A 25,656-nucleotide genomic window follows, 5' to 3' on the forward strand; every position below is an offset into this window, starting at 1 on the left:
TTCCTTCTCCCGCTCCCGCTCCCGTTCCCGTTTCCGTTCCCGTTCCCGTTCCCGTGCCCGCTCCCGTTCCCGTTCCCGCTCCCGTTCCCGTTCCCGCTCCCGTTCCCGTGCCCGCTCCCGTTCCCGTGCCCGTTCCTGCTCCCGTTCCCGTGCCCGCTCCCGTTCCCGTGCCCGTTCCCGCTCCTGTCCCGCTTCCGTTCCCGTTCCCGCTCCCGTTCCCGTTCCCGTTCCCGTTCCCGTTCCCGTTCCCGTGCCCGCTCCCGTTCCCGTGCCCGTTCCCGCTCCTGTCCCGCTTCCGTTCCCGTTCCCGCTCCCGTTCCCGTTCCCGCTCCCGTTCCCGTGCCCGTTCCCGCTCCTGTCCCGCTTCCGTTCCCGTTCCCGTTCCCGCTCCCGTTCCCGTTCCCGTTCCCGGTTCCCGTTCCCGTTCCCGTTCCCGTTCCCGTTCCCGCTCCCGTTCCCGTTCCCGTTCCCGTTCCCGCTCCGCTCCCCGCCCGCCGCCAGGGGGCGCCGCCGCCCCGCCCGGCCCCGCCCCTCGCCCTCCGCGCTCCCCGCGCGCACGCGCGGCGCTCAGCTGAGCCGCGGTCACGTGACGGCGCGGCCGAGCGAGCGGGCCCGGCGGGGCCGGGCGGAGCGGGGCGGCGGAGAGGTGCGGGACCGGGACCGGGACCGGGAACGGCACCGGGAACGGCACCGGGACAGGACAGGGGGGCTGCCAGAGCCTGACAGCCCGCGGCCTGCCCAGGGAGCCGGGGGGCGCCGTGGATGCGCGGGGTCCCGGCACTGCCGCTGTCCCGCGTGGGTGCTCGGGCAGCCTGGGCGCGCTGACGGGACTCGGGGCTCCCGGGCCTCGCCGGCAGCCCCCGTGCATGGGCGGCTGCTCCGGGCCTGGGGTGCTGGGGGCTGACAGGGGTGCTGGGGGCTGGCATGGGTGCTGGAGCCTGACAGGGGTGCTGGAGCCTGACAGGGGTGCTGGGGGCTGACAGGGGTGCTGGGGGCTGGCATGGGTGCTGGAGCCTGACAGGGGTGCTGGAGCCTGACAGGGGTGCTGGGGGCTGACAGGGGTGCTGGGGGCTGGCATGGGTGCTGGAGATGCTGGAGGCTGACATAGGTGCTGGAGGCTGACAGGGGTGCTGGGGGTGCTGGAGGCTGACAGGGGTGCTGGAGGCTGACAGGGGTGCTGGAGGCTGACAGGGGTGCTGGGGGTGCTGGAGGCTGACAGGGGTGCTGGAGGCTGACAGGGGTGCTGGGGGTGCTGGAGGCTGACAGGGGTGCTGGAGATGCTGGAGGCTGACATGGGTGCTGGAGGCTGACAGGGGTGCTGGGGGTGCTGGAGGCTGACATGGGTGCTGGAGGCTGACAGGGGTGCTGGAGATGCTGGAGGCTGACATGGGTGCTGGAGGCTGACAGGCGTGCTGGGGGTGCTGGAGGCTGGCAGTGGTGCTGTGGGCTGACATGGGTGCTGGAGGCTGACAGCGGTGCTGGAGGCTGACAGGGGTGTGCCGGGGCATGCTGGCGATGCCCTGCAGGAATGCTGCGGGGCTCCTCTGGGAGTGTCCAAGCATGCTGCACAATGCAGGGGCACAGCCCCTGATGTGAGGTGCTGGGAAGGGTGTGGGATGCTCTGTGGTACTGGGAGGGTGCAGAGGACCCTGCAGGTTTCAGCTGTGCTGCTCTGTGAAGGGGCAAGGGGAGCTGGGCAGCACAGCCTGGCTGGGGTGGGAGCTGGGGGGTCTGGTGGGGTTTGTGCCCAGCAGCCTCTGTGTTGGGAGAAGCTGGGCTGTGGGCAGTGGGCCATGCTGTGAAACGTTGGAAAGGTGAACTTGGGGATTCTTTGGATTGTGGGAGCACTGGGTAGCACAGGGCAAGAGGACTGATGCTGTGACTGGAGGTGTCAGGCTGGCGTGGACATGGTAGCCTGGGGAAGGGGCTTGTCTGTGGACTCCCTGCAGGCAGGGCAGGGTGATCTGGCAGCGCTGGCTCTCCCTTGTGTCACGCTGAGGTGGGTTATTACAAGTAGTGCTTTGGTAATGGAGGATTTGACATGCATGGTGAGAAGTGGCAGTGAGTTTTGCTGTGAAGCTCACTTTTCCGGAAGATTTCCTGATCTACACACAGCCCCAGCTCAGCTGGGGAGAGCTCTTGGGGTCAGCAGCAAGTCACATCTTGCTTTTGGCTTCTGGCTTGGGGCTGTCACTGTAAGGGACAAATTGCTGTCACTACCCCCCTCAGCTTTCCTAGTAGGATGAAATTGCTGGTGTGTGTGGGTGGCAAAAAAAAAAGCACATGAAAGTGGCTGAGGAGTTGGGTTTGAAGTGGGAACTGAATGTAGATGTTCCTGCCTTTGCTGTTTCCAATGACAAGGAAATGGTGTAGTGGGATTTTGCTTTGGTTTAAAATGTTTGTCGTGTGGATGAGACAAGTTTTGCAGCTTTTCCTTTTTGGTTGCGGGAGAACAGAGTGCTCGCTCCCTGCTGCTACGCAACCTTTAATCCAGACACAAGGCAGGCAAGTCATGATGAATGCATTTCCCTGGCTCTTCAAAGCAGAAAGCAGATGGGCCTGCTTGAAAGGGAGAAAAATCCACAGAGAGCGATCAGGCAGGGTGATGTCAGCACGTTGTGTTTATCTTCAAGTCACTGCTCTTGGGTATTTTGGATGCTCTGCGGGCCATTTTTGGGAAGGGCACCCATGCCCGACCCAGTCCTGCACCCCCTCTGCCCACTCTCCTTGCCCTCTGCCAGCCCATGGTGTTTGGCAGAGCCTCCCAGGTTTCTCTCCTGCCCCTTGGGACTGTCACCGATGACAAACAGCTTCTAACGCTTTCCTTGTGTAAACTCCTGCTGCCGCTCTTCCCAGGGACAGGATCGCCCTGCCTGCGGCAGAGCCGGTTCAGGACTCGGTTACGTGTCCCAGCTGTGAGGGAGGAGGCCGGGCAGGAGTGATGCATGTGCTGCCTTTGGCTCTGGAGTGCCTGCCAGCCAGCCAGCCAGCCCCACTGCTGCTCCAGAGCCAGGTACTCCATGGGACACACTGCTGCTGCCTGGTGCCGCAGGAAATACAGCGCTGCTGTTGTGGGCTGGATGACTGCTCCAGAGCAGCTGGGATCTGGAGCATCCAGACCTGAGGAAAAACCCTTGCTCCCTGCTACCCTTCTGATTGCCAGGCTGGACCCTCCCAGTGGTTGCAGCTCTCCAGGTTTGCAGAGTGGTGCTCTGGGGAATGCCTGGGTGCTCTGGGGCTGAAGCAGCACCCGGGTGCTGCGCCCGGGCTGAGCATTCCCAAAACAGTCACATGTGTTGGTCTGTGCTGAGGTTGCATTTGGCAGGCACTTGCATGACTCGGTGGGTTCATGAAAACCAGGAAACAAGACCGTTTTTTTTAGTAGTAACATTTCTCTGCTGCTTCCTCTTGCTCCCAGTTCTTTACCAATGTTGGGGAGTGGGATGGGGGAGCACAGGACTGCTGAGGCAGGTGTGAAGCCTGGGGCATGACAGCCCAGAGGAGCCATGGGGCAGGGACTGGGTCACCAGTCTGTGGCGCAAGAGCCTTACACATAATTTCCCTGCCTCTGGTGCTCCTTCCCAGTGGGTGTTCGGGATGCTGGGTGTGGCATGTGTGGGAATTGAACCAGCTGACTGTTTTCCAGACAAAAGCATGAGGTGTGTGTCCTAGATGAGGCTTGTCTGGTGCTCCTGGCTTGCTGAACACTGTTGGAGTTTCTGTTGGAGCAAGAACTCCAGGCTGTGCAGGTGCCTCATCCTGGGAAGCCTCTTTTTCCCATAGGCACTTCCTTTGCTGTGAAACCTTTGGGGCAGGTGTTTCGCTGTCAGCACGTGGTCTGTGCCCCTCTCTGATGGGAGTATAATAAATTTTTGTAAAAATTCTCTTTAATAAAAAGTCTTCAATACGGAAAAAAAAAAAGGGAAAACTAAAAACGAGAAGTTAGGAAACTTTTCCTTCCCTGGCAGGAGCAAGCTGTTCCCTTACAGCACACTGTGTGCGAGTTAAAAGCAGTTACACTTTCCTGGCCCGTCCATTTGACAGCCCTAGTCCTGAGTGCCAGAGCAGGGGACAGCATGTCCCCTCCTACCCCACTGCCTGTGGTGTCACACTCACCACCCTCAGAGCAGGGGTACGCAGCTCCCATGCCTGGCATGAATTGGGTCACATCCAGGCTCTGCCTGCAGGATCCTGACCCCGTTCTGTCTGGGTGTGCCCAAAACATGGGCACGAGCCTGGAGGAAGAGCCAGCGGGAATGTGCCATGCACCTTTGACCTTAGGACATGCCAACTCTGTGATTGCTTGGGCGGGAGCATGTGCTGTATAAAAGCCCTGGAGCAGACCTTGCTGCTCTGGCAGCACCAGCTGGTCTCTGTGCACAATGGCTGACCCCAAGAAGCCTGAGAATGGGGCTGTTGAGCTGGGCACCCCTAATGCTGCTGCCCCCACAGGGACCATGTCCACCCGGCGCCTCCGCAGCGAGGACTACAATGACTACAGTTCCACAGATGTCACACCGGAGGGGAGCCCTCCTGATGGCATGAATGGCTTTGCCCACCCCGAGTCCTACCAGCGCTTTGGGGAGACCAATGGGACAACGTGAGTGATGCTTCCCTCTTTCCTGGGCTGGCCTGACTCTGGGGAGGGCAGAGGAAGTGGCTCCCTGCTGCCTGCTGACTTTGCTAGAGGATGGTGGAACTGTGGTTTTATGGGGAGTTCTCACGAGGATGATGAGGGCAGAGCTGTGGTCCTGCATCTGTGGGGTGCTGGCAACAAGTGAGCAGCTGCCCCAGTGTAGCTCTTTGCTCTCTGGTGAAGCTGGGCTTGCTGGCAGTGGGCAGTGATTGATGCTTCTCCCAGTATTTTCACATTCCACCTTCATCCAATGAGGAACTCTAGCAAGCAGACAGCATGCCCAGATTCAGAGCCAGCCATGTTCTGGGGGCTCCCTTGTGCCCAGGTGTGCTGAGGATGCTGTCTTTGCCTGACAGAGACTGATCCTATCAACTCAGACACTTCCTTGTGCAGCTCCTTGGTGATGGGCTGTGCTTATGCTGGGTGTTGCCATGAAGTTGGTTTTGCAAATGCCCATCCAAAATCTGTTTGTTCAGTCTTTGCTTTCCCACCTAGCTCGGTCTCATCTGGTTGAGATGGGTTCAGGGGACAGGATTGTGACCTCCATGTGCATTCCCTGCAGCAGTTCAGAGCTGCTGTGCACCCTTAACAGGATAAGCAGTGTATAGTCTGGGTGTGGGCACTTGCTGACGGTGACCTCTATATGTGCTCTCCCTTAGGTGGTACCAGACCCTGATCCATCTGCTGAAGGGGAATATTGGGACGGGGCTGCTGGGGCTGCCTCTGGCTGTGAAGAATGCTGGCATCCTGGTAAGGCAGCTCAGCCCTGCTGTGCTGGAGCTTGTGGGGCAGAGTGACCCCGGGGCACTGGGCAGCTCACATAGCCAGTGGTGGGGGTGGTGGGGCTTGAGTCCCTGCCCAGACACCTCTCAGTGTTTGGTGACTTGCACATGTTTACACCCCAAGCTCCGTGGCTTTGTTTCACTGCCCCAGACTGTTCCTGCTGCTCCTGCATTGTTGCTGCCTGGTGTGAGCTGGGCCTGTGGTTTCCTCTGCTGGGGTCAGGCAGGACGCTGTGTTCAGGTCATGACCTCTTCATCACCTGCATAATAGAGATGTGCAAGATAGTTTGGAAAACAATCCTGGAAGTGCTTTGCTACACCCAAACTGCCCCAACTTGCTTATTTTGCATCATTCCTGCCAAGCTCGTGTCTCTGTCAGGTTACTCAGTCCTGGGGGGCTGGTTCCTGGGAGCTGCACCAGAGCTCTGGTTCAGCCTCCAGCAGTGTTTGCACTCACCCAGCCCGTGGAGTTTTGTCTGGAGGTAGAAGGCACGGTGCAGCTCTGCCTTTGGCCATCAGAGTGCAGCCTTCTCCCTCTCTTCCCTGCAGCTGGGTCCTCTGAGCCTACTGGTGATGGGAGTTGTGGCTGTGCACTGCATGGGCATCCTGGTCAAATGTGCTCATCACTTCTGCAACAGGTAAGAGCAACTCCCCTTCTCAGCCCTGCAATTCCTACAGTTCTTCCCTCCTGCCCAAAAAGCCCTGGGGTTTTTCTGAAGCCCCTCAGCAGCAAGTTGCCCATGCCAAAGCCTCAGTTGGGAACTTCTCTTCTTTTTCACAGGAACTGTTTTCCTTGTTACTATTTGCCTTGGGAACTAGCAGACAGGGATGATGTGATGATCCTTCTCCCTTCTTTGGACAGGTTCCAGAAGCAGTTCCTGGACTATGGAGGTGCTGTGATGTACGGGCTGGAGGCAACTCCCAGTGCCTGCCTGAGGACACATGCCATCTGGGGAAGGTACTGCTCCCCTGCCCTAGGCAGAGACTTGTCTTTGAGCCAAGCATGTGCTGCAGTTGGGACAGAAGAGCCTCTGGTCACTGAGCTGTGTCAGCAAATAAGCACAAGTGACATAAAATGCTGTTTGGCTCACCTGCCCTGAGTGCTCAGTGTCCTCCAGAGGGTAACGCTGAGGTCTTTGATCCAGTATTGTCCCAGCCAGATGTGACTTATACTAAATGTGTGGGATAACTAAGTCTCTACAGCATAACAAAGAGATTAATAGGATCTTCCAGTGCTGGCCCATCTTGCTAGGCATGGAACATGTCCAGTGGCTGCTCCCTGCCCTGTGGGTGACCCACATTGCATCACACAGATCATTGCCCATCAGGGGATGGGAGCATTCACCTATTCCTGTGTCCAAGGAGTGTTGTCTCCAACTCTGACAGTTCAGCAGCAGACTGGAGATGCTCAACCCAAAAAGGAGACTTTTCTCCTGAGGTTGGTCCTGACCCTGTGGAAGGGGTGGGATGGGGAGACTGGAGAGCCTGAGATCTGTGAGGTTGGGTGGAGAGAAGGTCCTCTCTGCTGATCACAGAGAAGTGAGCTGGGTGTGCTCTGATCTGTACACCCCAACCTTGGGGACAGCAGCATTGCTGCGCTCTGCAAGTGCCACCCAAGGCAACCCAAGTGGGCTCTTACTTCTAATCTGATCTGGCTGACAAATGCTCTTCTTTTGCTTTCCAGGCGTGTAGTGGGACTTTTCCTGATCATCACTCAGCTGGGTTTCTGCTGTGTGTACTTTGTATTTCTGGCAGACAATCTGAAACAGGTTGGACTTACACCTCCTTCATGAGCCGGGGGGAGGTGAGAGGGTATGAAGGTGCTTGGGTTTTAGTTCCTGTGTCCTGTGCCCTATTTTCCCCTAAAGGTCTGGTTTCTGTAGGATATGCTGCTCTGAAAAGTCCACTCCTCTACCCAGATACTTTGGAGGGCTAATTTTCCTCTGCAAACAGAGCAGGTTTTCCTGACAATCTTTGTGATTTTGCAGAGGTGCTGGAGGTATCTGTATTGCCCAGGAAAAGTGGGGCCATCCTTAGTGAGGGAACAACAAGAAAGGGATGAAAACAGAGGGACTGTACATTTTCTATCCTGTCCCACTCAGTTAATTGGTTTATTTGTGTCAGTGGTAATGTGTGGGTCCTAGGACCTGCTGTGAACCTCTCTTCTCCCTTCCGTGCATCTGTTTGTATTCCAGTTTCTTTCCTCATCCTGTGGCTCTGAAGCTTAATTACATCTTTAGAGAAAGAGTTTCTTCCTGCCAGGCCTCAGGAGGAAACAAACAGAAACCCTGAACTGCTTGGCTGGCTCCTGTTCTGTAAGAAACTGGGAATAAAGAGTCCCCATTCCCAGCCTCCAGCAGCTCAGTGCCTTGCAGGCTCTGCTCATCCTTTTTTTCCCCATGTGCTCCTGCTGTGCTCTTGCAGCAGTGGTCTGGTCACTGCCACCATGGCTGTGCCCTTCATCAGCTCTTCAGTGGTGGCCATCAGCTTCAGAGGGGGCTCCTGAGGAGCAAGGAGGGGTGACTCTTCCTCTGCTCCTGGAGCAGCAGCTGAGGGGATTCCCAGTGTGAGCTTGCAGGAGGAGTAAATGGGTCAACACTGGTGATCCACCAGCCCTGAGAGCAGGAGGGACCAGGGTGTGTACAGGGGCCAGGCTGCTGCTGGCCCCCACCCCTGAGAGCAGTGCCCTGCCCCACTTCAAGGTGGGCTTCTTTCTCCTCAGCCCCTCACAGTAAAGACTGAAGGCTGTCTCAAGCCTCAGGGGAAATTTGCAAAAACCTGCAAATCCACACCAGTTTTTTTGGTCACAGGTGGGAAACCCCTTGACTTTGGTTTTGGAATTTTTTTGGGTGGGGAGAGGGGAGTGTTGCTTGTTTCTTTTTGTGGTGAGGAATAGCATGTTCGGTGGAGAGTCATGGTGCAGGTGGTACCTTGGGCGAGGTGCCGCTGTGTTGGGCAGGGCTTTGGTTTGGAAAACAGCTTTGGAGCAAGCCATGAAGAGGCAAGGCAGGCTGGGGCTTGAGCAGCACTGTCCCATGGATGTGTGGCCCTGTACTGCCCTCTCCCACAGAGGATGCTGGTTTACACAGAGTTCTTCAGTCTCTCCTCTGGGGCAAGACTTGCTCTGGAGTAGGTTGAATCAGTTTGGAGACTGCTCTTTGCTTCAGTGACTGGACAGGACCTGGTACCTGAGCCAGCTTGGTCATGGTTGTATTGGTGATTCAGTGAGCCCATGCTCTTGTGAGGAATGGCTCAGCCACCTGGTTGCTGGGCCTGAGCTACCTCTAGAAGTGAGCAAAAGGCCTGGAGTGCCATTGGAATGAAAGACGCCAAGGAAAGAATGGTTTGTCATGAAGAAAGTGAACTTGGGGGCCAGCAGGAGTTTCCAGATGTCCTTGCATGTGAACGGGGTGCTGGGTAACTGAAGGACTGTGTGATTTGGGTAAGAACTTGGTGCAACAAGAGGAAAAGGATACCTTTGGAAATAGCACTTAGTGCCTCTTTCCTCTCTTCTCAACTGACCTCATGGGCAGTGTAAACATGCAGCCTGTGTTTTCTGCCCTCTGTGTGCCTGGCTGCTGAGTCCCCCTGCTCAGTGTACCTGGGCTCGGGCAGGATTTGCTGTCCTGGCTCAGGTGCCACAGCCATTCCCACCTCTGCCCCCTGCAAGATAACAGGGATTTGCTTCAGAGCTGTCTGAAAACATGTGTTGGTTTGCTTTTAATCAGCTAGCTGTGCTTGAAGTGAGCTCTTGGGCTACTCTGACTCACCTGGGATGGGCTGCTGAGATCTGTGGCTTTTAGACCTTTGTGATGTGGTTCACCAGGGCTTCCTGTGCTTCCCCAGGTTGTGTCTGCTGCAAACGGGACCACCAATGACTGCAGCTCAAACAGGACGGTGGTGATGACCCCCACCATGGACTCCCGCCTGTACATGCTTTCCATCCTGCCTTTTGTGGTGCTGCTCACGTTTATACAGAACCTCAAGGTCCTGTCCATCTTCTCCATGCTGGCCAATGTGGCCATGCTTGTCAGTCTTGTAGTGATCTACCAGTACATCGTCAGGGTACGTGTGTATGGCTCCACTCTCATTTCTGTGCTGTCCCGTGTTTTGGCAGGTGGAGGGAGCTTGGCAATGGGGTATTTGGATGCTGTGGGGTTCCGCTTGTTCCTGTAGGCATGATGGTTCCCTCTGCTCTGCAGGGCTTTCCCTGCAGCATGAGGCTGTGACAGGAGTGATGGGAACAGGCCAGGTCTTCCCTGTCCTCCCTGTGTCTGAACTCTGCATGGGCTTTTTTCCAGGATATTCCTGATCCCAGAAACCTGCCTCTAGCAGCAGCCTGGAAGACCTACCCTCTGTTCTTTGGCACTGCAATCTTTGCTTTTGAAGGCATTGGCGTGGTAAGTCTGGGCATGTGGCAGTGGGGCTGCTGCACAGGAGGCTCAGCCCTGCTTGGACTTGCAGCATCTGCTCTGCTTTGCAGCTGCAGTTGCAGCTGAACTTCTCTGACAATAGCCTAAATTCTGGATGATGCTGTTAGCTTTAGCTCCAGGCTATCTCCTGGATCAAACTCTGGTGCTTCTATCTGAGGCTGGAGGAGCACATGCTCCAAACCTCAGGAGGGTGGTTGCTGCTTTAGAGGTGGCTTTATCTGGCAGTAGATTGGGAATCACACCAACCTCTGCCTTGGGCTCTGCTGGCTGACCTGCAGATGAGGAATTGGTCCTGAGTCTTGTTACCAGGTTGGATCCTGAAGTTGCCTAAATGGGAGGCCAAAAAGTGTGGCATTAAAAGATGTGATCCTTCCCTTCCCACCCTGCTGCGGGGGCACCGAAGTCTCCCTTTGGCAGCTGTGTGGCCCCAGCCTGCCCATGCAAATGGGCCTCTCATGCAAGATGCTGTAAATAGACCAACTGTGTCTGTGAAAAAAGCTGGGTGGGTGGGTGGAGAGCTTAATTGCTCCCTAAGATGTTGTGGGTTGTTTCCGGGAGCTCCCTTCAAAGGAGGGAAAAATGTTTTCATCTCTTAATATAAGCTGGCTGTGTAAACATAGGGCTGGAGAGGGCCAGATCCATTACAGGAGGAGTGCTTGCTGAATGCTGTGCCCTGGGCATAGGGTTCTTGCCAGCACTGAGGCACAAATGCTCTCTTCCTCGCATGACTTGGAGGTGAAGAAGCAAATAAAAGTTTTTCTTGTCCTGCCTCCTCATCAGATCTGCCATTGTCTGTCGAAATCAACACCACCCAAGGACAGCTATAAAATTGTTTGCTGAAGGCCTACATTTAGTGTCAGTAGTATAGAGGTGGGAGAATTGCCTCTCCTTGCACTTTTTATTGTCCTGCCTAGTTGAAATCTGTCAAGACAATCTTGTAGCAGAAGAGAGTGTGTCTTGGTCTTTCCAGAACTTGCTGGGGAAGATAGGATGGTGTAAAATAATGGGCATGGCTGTGCTGTTTTGGGGTGCAGAGCATAATGCATCCAAGGTATGGGGTGGTTGGCATTGCCCCAAGACCCAGCACAGCTGGGCACAGCTCCTGCCAAGGGCAGGGAGCAGGTCCTGTCTTTAAGACAAGGGTGTGGGTGATCTGTTGGAGACTTGCTGTGCTCCAATGGGAGCACAGAAATCAGATCTCCAGTATAGTTATTTTTTCAGCTGCATTCTCCAAGCTCCATGTGGGACTATCCCATCCCCTGGCATGGTGGGCTGTGCTTGACCATGGGGCTGCCCCTCCTTCTTTTTGTTGCTGGGAGGTCTAGAGGAACGGGCAGCCTGCTGCTCTGTCATCTTCCTCCTCCTCTTCTCCCAGGTGCTGCCTCTGGAAAACAAGATGAAGAACCCCCGCCAGTTCCCAGTCATCCTCTACGTGGGGATGACCATTGTCACCATCCTGTACATCAGCCTGAGTGTCCTGGGCTACCTGCGCTTTGGGACAGACATCCAGGCCAGCATCACACTCAACCTGCCCAACTGCTGGTGAGTCCCTGTGGGCAGTGGAGGGACTAGGGGGTGTGCAATGAGAGGCCCAGATAGACAGGTGGGAGAGGGGGACCTCACTCCTTACAGGAACTAACCTGGGTGAGCTTGAGGAAGCTTGAGGGACTGTGCCATAGGCAAACTTCAAGGAGTTTGGCAAGGATTGTGAGATGCGTGTGCTGGAAGAGGCTTGTTGCTGTGGTGTCTGAGCTGTTGCTGTAGTGTCATGGAGCTCAGGCTGCTTCATCAGGGTCCCTGGTGGTCCCTGCCTGGGTAGATGCAGCTCTTTTTTTCTTGGAGCCTTGTGCCATATTTTGGGGCTCAGCAGTGCACTGGCTAGCAGATATTGAACACAACCCCCATGTAGCTGTACTAGAACATCACTGAATTGTGCAAAACTTCTCTTCCTCAAATGTAGCATATGAAAAACCAAACCAAAGCTGGGATCTCCCAGAGGGAGTGAGATGTGACATCTTCATGTGTGGGTTGTGTTCTTTGTTTGCAGCCCTGGAGCTGAAACTCCCACTTCTGGGCTCCACATTGTGCCTGAATGTGGCTCATCTTGAGCCAATGCTTTGCCTATGAACACTGGTGCCATGAGGATACCCCTTCCTTCTGTGGGGGCTGAGCTCTGCTGCAGCTCCCAAACCTGTCTGTCCTCTGGGATCTGGTGAAGCCTCTTGAGATGCTCCATGTTTCTGTCTGGAGCCCTCTGGCCTGACCCCATGCCTGTAGGGCTTGTCTCTCCTCTTGCCAGGGCTGGTGGCTGCTGCAGCAGCTGCCCAAGCTGTGTGCTGCTCTGTCCCTGAGGATGGGTGGCTGCTTAGTGTCATGGCTCCATATTCTTCACAGGAGAAATGCCAGCAGTTCTCTTTGATGGTCTCTGCTGGCTTGAAATCCTGCAAGAGACCAGAGTGAGACCTGGAACTGCGGGTGCCTGTCCTCCCCATCAACCCATCCTCTCTGCTTCTAGCAGCACCCAGCACCTTGCAGTGGGACTCAGTGTCACACTGTTTGAGTAAATTTGGTCAGGACTCAAGTTTTGAGTCACTGGTGCTTCCACATGCTGTCCTTGTAGAGCTGCACAGCTGGGGCTCTGGAGACAGCAAAGACAAAAATAGAGCCTGGTTTTGCTTTAACTATTGCTGTGTGGGTTTCTTTTCAGTTTGAGTGCATGGATGCTCGTTCATGCTGGGTCTGTGTAGTGACTGCACTGCTGGATGTTGGTGTTGGTGTGGTAGAAGATCCTGCTCCTGCCAAGAGCCTTTTCTTGTCCCCTGCAGGGGCTGGGAGCTCTGCCATGTCCCTGCTCTCAGTGAGGAGGGATGGGGCTGGGGGAAGGATGTGCCTGTGTGGTAGGAGGTCTGAATCCCACCATGCCAAGCACAGAAGGTTGAATCCCTCTGCTCAGTAAACTGAAGTACAATGTAGAGGGGGTGAGATGCTATTTCTCCTTAGGGTGGAAAGCAGGTAATTTCCAGGTTTGGGCTTTGCATGCCACAGCCTGCAATGACATCTGCTGACCTGAAATGCTTTAAAGCGTCTTCTGCAGGGAATCTCAGCTCTGTTTGCCCTGAAGAATGACATTCCCTTAGAACAGGTCCTTAGAATGGGATTACTATGACCTGCTAGGCTACAGAGAGAAGAGTACAAATCCATGTTTCTGAAGTATCCACACCTCCTGTCTTTTTTTAAAGTAAACTACTTTCCTGAAAGTGAAGTATTCTAAAGTTACTTTTCTGCAAGTAGCCATAGGGTTTTTGGATAGTGAGAAGAGAGTAGCCCTTTGGAAGCAGTGTCTGGGGAAGCCTGGGCACGTGGCAGGCCAGCTGCGGGGAAGGTGTGTTGTGGTCCTTGTCACTTGACATGCAGGACACCTCGATGTTCATGCATGTTGCCTCTTGGCAATGGTTGTTGGACTTGGAAATGGGTTATCTCAAGTAAGGGCTGTGATAGTTGAGATAAAGGCTTCACTGCCACTCCTGTGAATTAAACCACAGGTGTTGGGTGAAGACTTACTCTTGAAGTCTTGCCCATCCTGCCTCACCCGTGGGTTTTCTTCCTAGCAGTAAAAGGCTGGGCTGTAGGAGCTGGTCACAAGGGCTGTGGGTGAGAAGTCACGGGGTTTGCCTGCAGCCTGGGAGGCAAGGCAAAGGTTGTGGTGGAGGTGCTGCAGCCTTCCTTAGCTGTAGCCATTGCCTGGAGGTCTCTGGAGCAGATTTGGTGAGCAGTTCAGGAATCACTGAGTTACAGGGTGACTAAGGACTTCTCCAGTCTCGTTTCTCTGAAACCACAGCTTCCTCAAACGAGGAGTGTGTTACTTCCCAGTGCCCAGGTCTAACCACAGTGTCCAAAATATGGTGCTGCTGTGCAGAAATCCGTCCCTGCCTCCTAGGAGGGGTTGCCTCACTGCACTGTGTGAAGGGTGAAGAAATGCTGTGATGGGGGGAAGCTGTTGGGTTGCATGTGGCCAGTTGATGGTAATGACAGCGCTTATGGTCCCAGGAGAGTATTTCACTTCTTGCAGCCTTTTGGGATGGCCTGGCAGGGCAATCTGGCTGAAGCAGGCATTGCTGTGGTTAGCAGAGTGCCTCTCCAAGGCCCTGCATGGGCCTGTGTTTTCTTTGGATCTAGGCTAATGCTTGAATTCTTCCTCTTGGTATTTAAAATGCCCTTTGATCTTGTTGTCATGGTTCCTGACCTGAGAAGGACAGGTACACAGCCTTCTGCTGCACTTTTTTTAATAACAACTATTAATCTTGGATTGCCCTGTAGCACTTTATGGCTTTTATGGAATCCCTTTCTTGGGAATGCAGTGATAAGATATGCAAGCCATGGGTCGGTGGCTCAAGGCTCCTGTGCACACGTGTGGCTGCACGGGTGCACTCTGGACTCTGGAGATCACTTTGTGTTCAGTTTGCCTCTGGAACCTCAGGGTAATTCAGGCTGGAGAGGACACCATGGGATCACTGGGTCCTCTCATGTGCTCAAAGAAGGGCCAGCTTAAGTTGAGTATCAGTATGCACAGTGATTCCCTACCAATCCAGGCCCTTCTTCTGGCCCTTCACCATCCTTTGGAGATGCAGCTCTGTCCCATTGCACCTGGTTCTTCTGCTGTGCAACTCCAGGAAGAGCTGTTACTCTCTCCTCCATGCCCTCCTATTAGGCAGCTGAAGACATTAATAACATCCCTTTTTAACTTTCTCTTCATGCTGAATGCAGCCTCTTTTTTGTACATCATGCTCCAGCCCCAACCATCTTAGTAGCCTGCACTCAACTTGCTCTGCAGAGTAAGTCAGTGTCCTGTCCTGGGAGTATTAGGGCTGGACAAAATACTCAAGATGCACAAGCCCCAAACAAGAAAATAATCCATTGATCCCTGTCCTTAACCTTCTGGCTGTGCTTTTGCTAACACAGCCTGCTTTGTGATTGTCCTTTGTCACTGCAGGGTCCTGCTACTGGCTCATGTTCAGTCTGCTGCCCATCAAGACCCCCAGGTCCTGTTCTCCTGGCCCCAGCCCTTCACATGTGTGGGAATTTGTGTTTGCACTTGTGCTTTCCTTGTGACATCATATTGTTGCTCCAAGCTGTGTCAGCCATTTCCTCCAATTTGATCTTGCTTGGAATTTGATGAGAATGTGCTCTGGGTCACTGAAAGCTCATCCAGGTCACTGATGAGGATATTTCCATGATTACCTGTTGGCAAATCCCTGCTGGCTCTTTACTGTCCAGTATGTGCCTGGACATAGATACCAGGAGGACTTAACCCATATTCTTCTGGGGATTGAGGTGAGGCTGATTAGCCTGTACCTTCCCTCATCTTTCTTGAAGGTGGATATTATTCTTCTCCCAAGGCAGCAGGACCTTTCCCTGAGCACCCTGCTCTTTTGAAGATGATAAGGTGGCTTCAGGCTCCTGTTGGCCACAACCTTGAATACAGCTGGAGTGGTCCCATAGACTTGTGTAGCATTCCATTCACTTTGGTGATCCCTAACTCCATCTGTGGGAAATGTTTGACTCTATCAGACTATACCACTAGTGTTCAAAGCTGTTTTGCATGGGAATTCTTGGATTTCTCTGATTTAAGGCTGTTGTAGAAGGTGGATGCTGAGACCCAGCATAGAGAAGGGCACAGGCCCAAAGAAGGTAGAGGGAAGGCAGGAGCCAGATACATTCCTCAGCTTGGATCCACCCCATAGTTCCCCAGTGGTATGGCCAGGACCCGTTTCCTGCTTGGTTAGTGTGTCTTGAGCTGGGGAAGGGTTAGGACCATATGAGAGGTAACCAGATGTTACTTCTCTTTTGGAGAGGCTTTTGCTGCTGCTGGGAAGCTGAGGGCAGAGATGGGGTGGGAGGTGCCTTTTGGTCAATGTGATGGGCTCTCTCCTGCAGCCACACTATATCACTGCAGGATCTGGGACGCTGTGGGCTTTGACTTGGGGTGAGCCCAAGATGCTGTTTACAGCCTGTCTGCACTCTGCCTTCCTTCTGCTCAGCTCAAACTGCTCTTTTAACTCTCTTCCCCCCAAACATGTATCATGCAGCACTCCAAAAATAGCTGCTCTTTTCTATTTGATGGAGGAGGCCGAGTTGCCTGTTCTCTTTGTTTTTTGAACATTGTAATGTTCACTCTGTTTGGAAGCCCAGACTTATCCTAGCAGTGCTGTCCTCTTCCCTCTCCTCAGAAGCCAAGCAGTAGCTGGCATCATGGCTGCAGCTGATACATATCTTTGCTGTCTCTTGCTCAGCGAAGGTCCTTGTGAATTAAATGCATCACCCCTAATTTTCTAAAAGTGTTCAGGCCTTGAGACCTCTAGCTCACAAAAGTCCTTGCAGAGCATTCCCCTTCTGCTTTCTACTGTTGATGTTGCAGGGGCTGGAGCAAGAGCCTGTCTCACTGTGTCCTTGTCCTTCACAGGCTGTACCAAGCTGTCAAGCTGCTCTTCTCCTTCGGGATTTTCTTCACCTACGCCGTGCAGTTCTACGTGCCTGCCGAGATCATCATCCCTCCCCTCGTGGCCCGGGTGTCGGAGCGCTGGGGCTGGCTGGTCAACCTGCTCCTCAGGGTGGCCCTGGTCTGTGTGACCTGTGAGTACAAACCTCCTTGTCTGACTTTCCCTACAGTGCTGTGGCACCTCCTTCCTGCTGAGCCTTCACCCCTCGCCCCAGTACCTTTGGCCCTGCTGGTCAAGCCCTCACAGCTGGTAGTCCTGGGCCTGGCTAATACAAACCAGTGTGTCAAGTGGCCTCCAAGGAGCAGCAGCAGTCGTCCTTTGCCCACTCTGTATGGGATCAGTCTTCTCAGTGGAGGAGTAGTAAACTGCATTGTTTAGAAGTGGCAGACCCCCATGGAGCCTCAGGCCTGGGGATGGCAGTCTGTGGGACATTGAGTCCCACCAGGGTTTGCATGAAGCACTCAGCACAGGGTACAGTGCCAGGGCAGCCTGCCTGGAGGCTGTTTTCTGTAGGCAGTGTGCAGCCAGGCTCCTCGTGCCTGTGTGATGGGGACACAACTGCAGAGGAGTCACTGAGTGTGAGGGATGGGCTGTTCTTGTGCCACACACTCATTGCAGCACGGAGCACAGCAGGAGACAGCTGACAGGGGTAGGTGACCCATAACCAGAGCTCTGGTGTGCTGCAGTGTAGAGTCTGCTGCTGGGCAGGTGTGCCTGGAGCAGCCCCACAAGGTCCCTTCCCTTCATGGTGTGTAGTGCCTGTGGTGAGGTTTTGCTGGAACAGGCTCCTGGCTCAAGCCTGGTGGACCTTTGGGAAAGGTGTGGAGCGAATCAGGCAGTATCTGATTTTGGCTGGCTTTGATTCCTGAAGACTACAAGCTTGCTCTTGTCAGCACAGCTGAGATGCTTGACTGAGCTCCCTGGCGTTCCCTGCTGAAATGGAGCTTTCCTCCATGGCTTGATGCTGCTGATGCACCAGAGCTGAGCATCAGGGACCTGGCCCTGCCTCCCAGCTGGCTTTAGTTTGGGTTTCAGAGGAGCGTGGAGCTAACTCAGGGGTGGTGGAGCTGGCTGAGAGCAGGTGCTGCTGTTTGTGCCTCTCACTAGTGAAAGGCCAGAAGTACTGCATCAACAGAGGTGGGCAAGGCCCATCTCCATGCTGAGTTCCTGAAGCCTTGATGTCCTCAGAGGGTGCAGGGATGAAATCCTGCCATGTTGGGTGGAATGCACTGGCCACCCTTGTGCTGTGGGTGAACTTGGAACTTGCTTGTGGGGTTGGAACCTCTCCTGGAGGGTGCTGGGCTGTGCCAAGCTGTGGAAGTGAAGGCTTGGAGAGATGGGATGGCTTTAGGCATCAGCTGTACCCTCCTGTTTGGGGATAGGCAGCAGAGGTGTTGGTGGAAGGATGCAGATTCCTTTGTACCTCCTCCCCTCACCCTTCCATGTAAGGGATCTCTGTGTCTCCTGCTGAGGATAAAAGTGATTGGGGGGTTGTATGAATATTCATTGGATCATTGTGTGGCCGCACAACAAGCCCCCACCCGGGCTTTGGCTCCCAAAGAGAGGATGCAGTCTGGTGTATGGGTGTCTTTCAAGCTCAAACTTCAAAACCAGCATGCTTAAAACCCTTTTGAATTAATACCTGCAGAAATCAGACCGTTTCCCCGGAGGCTGGAGACTGCAGCTGGTGCTTCAAATCTGCTTGTTTTAGAGGGGAGTTAATAATTTTGTTTACTTTTGAGTCCAAAAGTAGTGTGGGGTGGGCTGAGGATGCTGTTGGAGGGGAGCTGCTCTGCTCTCCTCAGAGGCTGCTGGAGCAGGGATGCTGCTTGCAGCAGGCACCTGGCAGGGCACTCCTTTGGCTCTGTTCAAGGCTGAGCACCAGGATAAACTGGCTCAGGACCTTTGTTGCTGTTTCCCTTGGTGAAGGGATGGTTTATCTCTAGGCTTATCCAGATGACAGCAGTGATGCAGTGTCAGCACAGTCAGTCTCCAAAATTTCCTCCTTCTGCAGTTCCACGGGTGATCTTTGGCTTAGGGAGGCTCCAACAGCCTCTCTTGCCTGTGGCTGATCACCAGGGAAAGAAAAAAATCCCCCCAGTAAGGAGCCCTGAGCCCAGGGGCTGCACCTGCCATAGCTCTGGGTGTCTCCCGTTTCTAAGCAGAAAAGCTTTCAAAGCAATAAACCAATTTATTTCTCTAGGTCACTGGTTAAGCACTGAAGTCTGCTGTGCTTGCAGAGGGTTCTCTTGTGTTGTGCAGAGCTCTGGTGACATCCCTCCGTCCCCTCCTGATGCCATGCAGGAATATCCCGAAGCTCACACTGCTAAGCTCAAGCTGTCAGGAGTCTCCCCGGGGGATTTTCCTTGGCTGCAGTTTTCACCTAATAAATGAGTCCTAGCAAATGTTCTCCCCCGGGCTGTGCCGTGGGCGTGCTGCTGCTGGAGCAGCTCTAAACACACGCAAACCACACGGATTGATTTAGGGTGGGGGGAGATGCCTTTTTCTTCCCTTCTCCTGCTTTTATGGGGTTTCTGAGGCTTTTTGGCTCCCCAGGTGTGGGGAGCAGGAGTGCTGGCTCGCACAGGGGGGTCGGGAATGCTGGCAGCCAGCGGCACCCATCCTGCTCAACCCTGCAGCTCGCTCTGGTGGCGCCCAGGGCGACAAAAAGGCTTGTTAATTTAACAGCTTAATTGCTTCTTGGGGAGGAGTTGCCATAAAAACGTGCAGCCTTGTCTTCTGTCAGGGAGAAGGGCAGAGGTGTGAGTCAGCATTGGCATCCCTGGGTGGGGTTTTGGACACGGGGAGGAGCCTCTCTGCCACCTGGGAGGTGGCAGCGCTGATGTGGTGACCGTTCTTCCTCCAGGTGTGCTGGCCATCCTCATCCCGCGCCTGGACCTCGTCATCTCCCTGGTGGGCTCCATCAGCAGCAGCGCCCTGGCTCTCATCTTCCCCCCGCTGCTGGAGATTGCCACCTACTACTCCGAGGGCATGCACCCCCTTGCCATTGCCAAGGACATCACCATCAGCCTCCTCGGCTTCGTGGGCTTCGTGGTGGGCACCTACGAGGCGCTGGTGGAGCTGGTGGCACCCGCGGCCGCCGTGGTGAATGCCACCACTGTCCTGGTGCAGTGACCACCCCTCGCCCCGCTGGCCCCTCTGGGTGCTGAGCTGGGGGTGCATGGACACCGGGCACTGCTCTCCTGGGAACGGCCTCCCCTCTCCTCTTGGGAAGCGTGGAGGGTTTGGTCTGTGAGGGGACGGGGCCGCCCAGCGCTGCATCCACCCAGCTGCTGCAGGATCCTGCCCTGGGCTCCAGGCTGGGGCAGTGCCTTCCCTGGGGGCTCTTAGGGCAGGTGGTAGAGCAAATCAGTTCCTCTGTAAATAGGTACTTTGGGAGGTGAGGAATCCCAGGGATGTAGATTTTATTTTATTTTATTTTATTTTTTTATTTTTTAAAATCCCAACCTTTCCATATTTCCCCTGTCCTTTCAGTCAGGGCGAGGAACAGGGACTACTATTCTTTTTTGTGCCAGTTTTATTTTTTTTTTTTTCCCCCGAGCACTTTATTTTTACAGCAACAGACAAACCTCAGCTCAGGTTAGAGACTGTGGAGCTCCCTCCTCACCTTGGCCTTGTGGGGAGGGTGGGCAGAGCCTGAGGTGTGGAGCATGCTGGGGCCCATAGCTCTGTCAGTGGGGTCCCCATCTGTGGGCACTGGCTCCTGCAGTGCTTCAGCTCTGTTTCCAGCTGCCTTGAGCAGGAAGTGTGAGCAGGCCCTGGAGCTGGGCACTGGGCATGGCACCTCCCTGGCCTGGGAGGGTTTGTGACCCTGGCCCACACTTTCAGTCGTGACACTTCTTTATCCCCATCCAGCGCACAACCCAATGCTTGGCTTTCAGAAGCTTCACAGAACCGAGGTGTGTGGGGAACAAACAAGCTCTGCCATAACAAGGAGCTAAGCTGGTCCCCTTTGGGTGGCGTGGGGTGTCCCCAGGGGTCACCACATGTGCCCACACGCCACAAGAATACATCATCTTGTTTACAGTGCCTGAGCTGGCCCTGGCACGCTCTGCCTGCATCTGCAGGCTGATACTGAATGTCAAATCACACACAAAAGCTCCGTAATATTTCTGGTTTTAACCCTTCCTCTCCTGGTTTTACTCCCTCTGCATCCTCTGCTTTCGCCCAGCTCCTCTCCTCCTGTAGGATGCAGCTCCCTGGCACTTCTCCCTGTGCTCCTGTTGCTTCTTTTGTTGTGGCTGGTGCATGTCATGCCTGGTGGGGATGGTCCTGTGGTGCTGCTGCTTTCCTTTCTCTGAGAGCCCAGCTTCCTCCCTAGAGACTTTCCTTGCCTTTCTGCTGGATTTCTACTTTTTTAATACAAGGGAGCAAATGCATCCTCCACAGGACAGGTTGAACTCCTGCCTGCTAACACAGCATTGCCCAAATGCCAGCTCTCTCTGGAGAGCCTTCATCCCTCATCCCACTGCAGCCATGTCTCCCTGGAGGTGGATAAAGGCTGCTGGTGATGGGAAAGGAGGCTGAGTACAGCAGCAGTGGGCTTTGGTGGAGGGTGAGGTGTGTGTTAGTTTCGGTGTTTGACCAGGTTCTGTGAGGAGAAGGCTGTGTGGAGCAGTGTCCCTGCAGCCTGCCTCTCCCTGGGTGCTGCTGGTGTCTACACTGTGCCCCTTTGCTGGCAGTCCTGGGTGCCACGTGCTGGTACACGGACCCATGGCCAGGTGTGGGGTGGTTTTGTGCCATGTCCCTGCCCCTTTCCAGCCCCTCTTCTGCTCTGTGCCTCTCTTGGGGCTCACCTCATCTCATCCAAGGCTGTGCTGGGCAAGGTTTTGGCATGACCAGCATCGCTTGGTCAGGAGCAGAGCAAAGCTTTAACTCGAATCCTCCCTCTGGAGGGCACCACGGGGATAGAGGGGAAGCACCCAGGGCTGGGAAGGGGCTCCAGGACATGACACAGGCGGTTCAAGTGCAATATTCATGTTGATCTCTGTGTACTGACCCCAGCATGGCCCCTGGGGTTGGATTTGAGTCAGAATTGTCAAGCAGAGGAAGGAGTGCTGTGAGGAGCAGGGGATGTGATGCTTCCCCTTGCCCTGCTAGTAGTGCACTCGAAGAAGGCTGGCCACATTTTAGGGGCAGCTGTGTGCCAGGGCATGTCCCCAGCCTGGCACTGGGCATCAGTGGGTTTGCTGATGAGGCTCCTGGCATCCAAACTCACTTTGCAAGCAGCAGTGAAGACCTCATTTCAAGGGGGCTGGGATATCACAGAAGCATTAAATGGGTTTTGCAGCTCTTCCCTTTCACTGAGGTGAGCAGGGGTGTTTGAATCAACTTGTGCTAGTGACACGTGTGGTGTGAGGGGCTCTGCTGAGCCAGGGGGAGCTGGTGCAGGACCCGATGGACACGAAAACTTGACATTTGTGTATTGTAGGCTGCTCAGTAACCAAGAATCTTGTCTGTGTAAATATAGCAATGGTCACGTCCACGTCTCGTGCCTATGGATATTGTCAGTGTACAGCACAGGTGCCTGCCCAGCTGGAGAGCTGGTGCTGCACCTCAATCATGTATCTTACTTTAATCAATAAATATAATCTATTTTTTATGTGTAAAGAGTGTGAAGTGTGAATTTTTCTTCCAAAAGAAGTGAGAGCAGGTGATGTGGAGCCCAGCAGGCAGCCAGGATCCCATCCTGTGCTGCTCCAGTTCCCACACAGCATACAGGATTTCCCCTCCTAGTGAGTGTTTCAAATAAAAGTGTTCCAGCTTTGCTGCTTGGAAAATTTAATTTTTCTTTTGACCTCATTTGTGCAAGTTGGTTGTAGGCAGAGCTTATGGGCTTGTGGGGCTGGGTGTTTCCCTGTCTCACCAAAGCTAAGGCCTTGGTTTCTCATCTCCCTGTTTATGTCAAAAGTGGGGCTGCAGCTGAAAAAAAAAGAGCCTGGCATGTGAAAAAAGATGGGGGATGCTGAGCGGCTGCAGATCCACCCTAGAGATCAAAGGAGCAAAAGTCAGCCCACACTGGGAGGCTGCCAGCACTGCTGCAGCTCAGCTTATCCTCATTGCTGAATAATTCATGCCATTGCAGTGTGTCATTACAGGGCTGTTGGGAAATCAGTGCTATAAAAAGTTCATCTTTAGAAACTCTGGCAGATTTTTTTTCTTAAACTGGGAGGCTTTTGCAGGCTGATGGGGACTGTGGATCTGAGGTCACCTGAACGACAGGGTAGGAGGGACAGCTGAGCACAGGCACTCCTGGTGCTTCAGGGTATTCCTGACTCTGGAGGGTCACCATGGTGGGATCCCCAGCCATCCTTTCTTAGGGCTGTCCCATCCCATGAAATGGCTTTACTGAGGCTGCTCCTTCCCAGGTGTTAGAGGAGCTCCATCTTGAGTTGTCTTTGCCCGTCCCTGTGTTGTGACCACTGGCCAAAGCAACCCTGGGGATTTAAAAAGTCTGAAGGAAAATATCACTATTATTTGTGTTGCTTCAAGGAAGAACAATTTGTGCTTTCCTTATGGGCAAAAGTGGTGCCTGTTGCTGAGACACCTCAAAATTAAATGTCCTCAAAGTACAGAAATGCACTATTTTAGGATGATGTTCAGAAGGATTTACCAAGCAGAATAAAACCAACTAGATAAAATAGGTCTAACCTAGGCAGGGACTGCTTTCTGATGAGCAGAGCTGGTGAAAACGTTTTGTGGAAGTGCATGACAGCTTTGAGAGGTAAAACAAGTGGTGTTTGTTGGGGATGCAAATCAAAGGCTTCAGTTTGGGTCCTTTCAACCTCTTTACTCCTGAGCTAAGAGATACAGGAGGCTTATGGTTTCCCAAAGTAAGACAGGGTACTGTGGGTCTATCTGCCTCATCCCTCTGGCACTTACAGGATCCTCAAAAAAAGTGTTTAACTTGCTGTCTTCGTACTTCTCGGAAAGCTTTTGGTGCTCAAACTAAGCTGTTATTCCCTTGGCTGAAGCTAGGCAAGGATGTCCTATTTATTTATAAGAGAATCTCTAAGATACTGAATAAAATCATAATAGTAAAAAAATCCAGACTCTTTTAATACTTTCAAAAAATTCAACAACAAAAAAAGTTACATCGAACAACCAACCAAAGCAAACCTCTCACGAAGAAATGATACATGTCCAAGCACAAGGACAAGCAGCCAAACCCATACTCAGTGCCCCTCTCTGGTCAGAGATTCCAGGCAGTGCTGGCCAGTCCTTCTGGGATACAGCACAGGCATAAAGCTGCACTCAGTGTGGGACTGGGACAGTCACGGGGACAAGGCTGTGCACACAATCCTCGGGCAGGGTGCCCCTTACTCGTGTGCACACAGCCCAGCCGAGCAGCCTGGTTTGAGTCTGTGGGCAGTTCCTGCTGTAACAAACCTTGTTGCTTGGTTTTTCTACAGAAATTGACTTTATTTTTTTTTTTTTCCCCCACTTGGACTTCTGTTAGCCAGTCAGGGATGTGCTGGTGGGACCAGCTGCATTCCCTCTTCTCTCTCCCAGTGTCGGGGAGCAGGCATGAAGAGGTTTTGCACCCTGATCCATTCCATGAACAAACTGTTGGCTTGATGCAAGCCCTTGGAGGCAGAGCTGGGATCAGGGAGCCTCTGCACCCCACATGGGGCACTGCCAGGCTGTGCATTGGAATCCTTTCACACCTTTCTCCACCTGACTGCTGCCATACCTGCAGTGCTTGCTCTCCTCCTCCTCATCCTCCCTGTGGCCAGGAAGCCTGGGGTAGGAGGAGGTAGCATGCTGTGGTCCTACAAGGTGTTGGAGGCAGTCCCCTTGGTGAGGAGGCAGGTTAAGTCACTGGCATCCCAGGAGCATCCTCCATCTCCCAGCAGTGGCTGGAGCATTTCCCCTCCATTTGCAGCAGGAGCACCGTGGAGGGCAGCGAGGGGAAAGATCCAGCCAAAATTACAACCCAGCCACGCAGGGGGGGACGCCGCAAGCTGAGGGAGATGCACACGAGCCTCCCTTCAGCAGCGTGTGCCAGCCCCCTGCACTCTGTTCTGCGTGGAAATGTGCTTCTCTCCTCACCCCACGAGCAAGCCCCGCTAGAACATCACCTCCTCGCAACTCCCATAGTCACTCTCCACCATGTCGGAGCCCTCGTAGTTGGGCGGTGGCAGGGGCTGGGCTCGGATGCTGGGCTGGTGGCCCAGCTCGCAGTCGGCGTAGGAGGGCTGGGCCACGCTCAGGCGCATGCTGACCCGCTTGTAGCCCGGCTCGGGCTGGTACGGGACCCCCTCGCCCTGCACCAGCTGCGCTGGGTAGTAGCTGATGGCCGTGTACTCGTTCTGGCACTGGGACGCTCCCATGTCCACGGGGCCCAGCGGCAGGAAGTCCTCCAGGTTCTGGTTGCTGTAGCGGGGTGGGATGGGGGCTCGCTTGTTGCTCTGGTCCAGCGGGAAGGGGAAGCCCCCGTAGAGAGCCACCGGCTCCGTGTCTGCTGGGGGAGGCGGCGGCGGCGGCAGGGGAGGGTGAGAGGAGGAGGCAGGGGGGCCTTGGATGATCTCGTAGTGGGAATATTCCTGGACATCCGATGACAGGTACCGCGGGGGCCAGTAGGTGGTTTCTGCTGGGTAGACTGGAACAAAAGAAAGTCATGTTAGAGGCAGCTCTAGTTGTTGCCTCTCTCTTGCCCTCCTGCTAATTCCCTCTGCAAGCACTGAGCCTGCAGGAGATGTGGCAGACTGGGAAGGATAGGAGATGTAGGGATAGGGGAAGTGTAGCTGCTAATTTGGGAATTGTGGGGACCTGAGATCACCCCTGGCTGTGCTGATGCAGTGTCCCCTCCAGCCTACAGATAGCCACTATTCCAGCACCCAAAAGACACGCTTCATCATTATGTTTGGATGCAAGAAACTCATGTTATGAAGGGACTGGGGCAGTGATGCCCTGGATCTCTCACTTTCCTGCAGTTACTCTTGTGAGGAACTCCTACATGGGGTACCTTGTTGTCCAGAGCCATTCAAGGTGTTTCCCTGTAAATGTGATCCCTCTGCCCAGGAGCACTGATGCAAATGTCTTCACTAAAACTCCTACTGACTTATAGGATCTGAATTTTTTTTCCCAATTTTTCTCCTTTACAGGCTTTTTGACCCAGGATCACATCCTGCTGTGCACTAATGGTTTCCCTGCTGATTGCGTACAAAACCAAGCAGGTTAAAGCAGAAAACTGGGAAACAGGAGGAAAGAGCCAATGAAGGCCCTATAGCAGGGCTGGGGAAGCATTTGCCCTGACTTTGCTTTGCTTTATCCAACACCATTTG

The 25,656-nt window shown here is 54.2% G+C and overlaps 2 protein-coding genes across 3 annotated transcripts in view; one reads left to right on the plus strand and one right to left on the minus strand.

Annotated features, from left to right (window-relative positions):
- Positions 1–536: 536 nt before the first annotated feature.
- On the plus strand, positions 537–21,979 carry LOC110482738 (proton-coupled amino acid transporter 1). 2 transcript variants are annotated; one of them, XM_085591420.1, is made up of 11 exons: positions 537–646; positions 4,453–4,600; positions 5,296–5,386; positions 5,968–6,056; positions 6,281–6,376; positions 7,103–7,187; positions 9,265–9,483; positions 9,720–9,818; positions 11,227–11,393; positions 16,312–16,481; positions 19,215–21,979. In XM_085591420.1, the coding sequence occupies exons 2-11, from the start codon at positions 4,458–4,460 to the stop codon at positions 19,481–19,483; spliced, it is 1,428 nt and encodes a 475-aa protein (XP_085447546.1). In that variant the 5' UTR covers positions 537–646; positions 4,453–4,457; the 3' UTR covers positions 19,484–21,979. The 2 variants fall into 2 exon arrangements, with proteins under 2 accessions (XP_085447546.1, XP_085447547.1); XM_085591421.1 differs by having other exon boundaries at positions 563–646; positions 7,103–7,222.
- The window catches only part of FAT2 (FAT atypical cadherin 2), a 59,571-nt gene continuing 53,783 nt past the window's right edge, over positions 19,869–25,656 (minus strand). Inside the window, exon 24 of the mRNA XM_085591419.1 lies at positions 19,869–24,971. Coding sequence (XP_085447545.1) covers positions 24,439–24,971 — 533 coding nt within the window. The 3' untranslated portion in view covers positions 19,869–24,438. The remainder of the gene's footprint in view (positions 24,972–25,656) is intronic.

Source organism: Lonchura striata, chromosome 13 (assembly GCF_050655825.1).
Source record: "Lonchura striata isolate lonStrDom1 chromosome 13, ASM5065582v1, whole genome shotgun sequence".
In the NCBI taxonomy this organism is placed as follows: domain Eukaryota; kingdom Metazoa; phylum Chordata; class Aves; order Passeriformes; family Estrildidae; genus Lonchura; species Lonchura striata.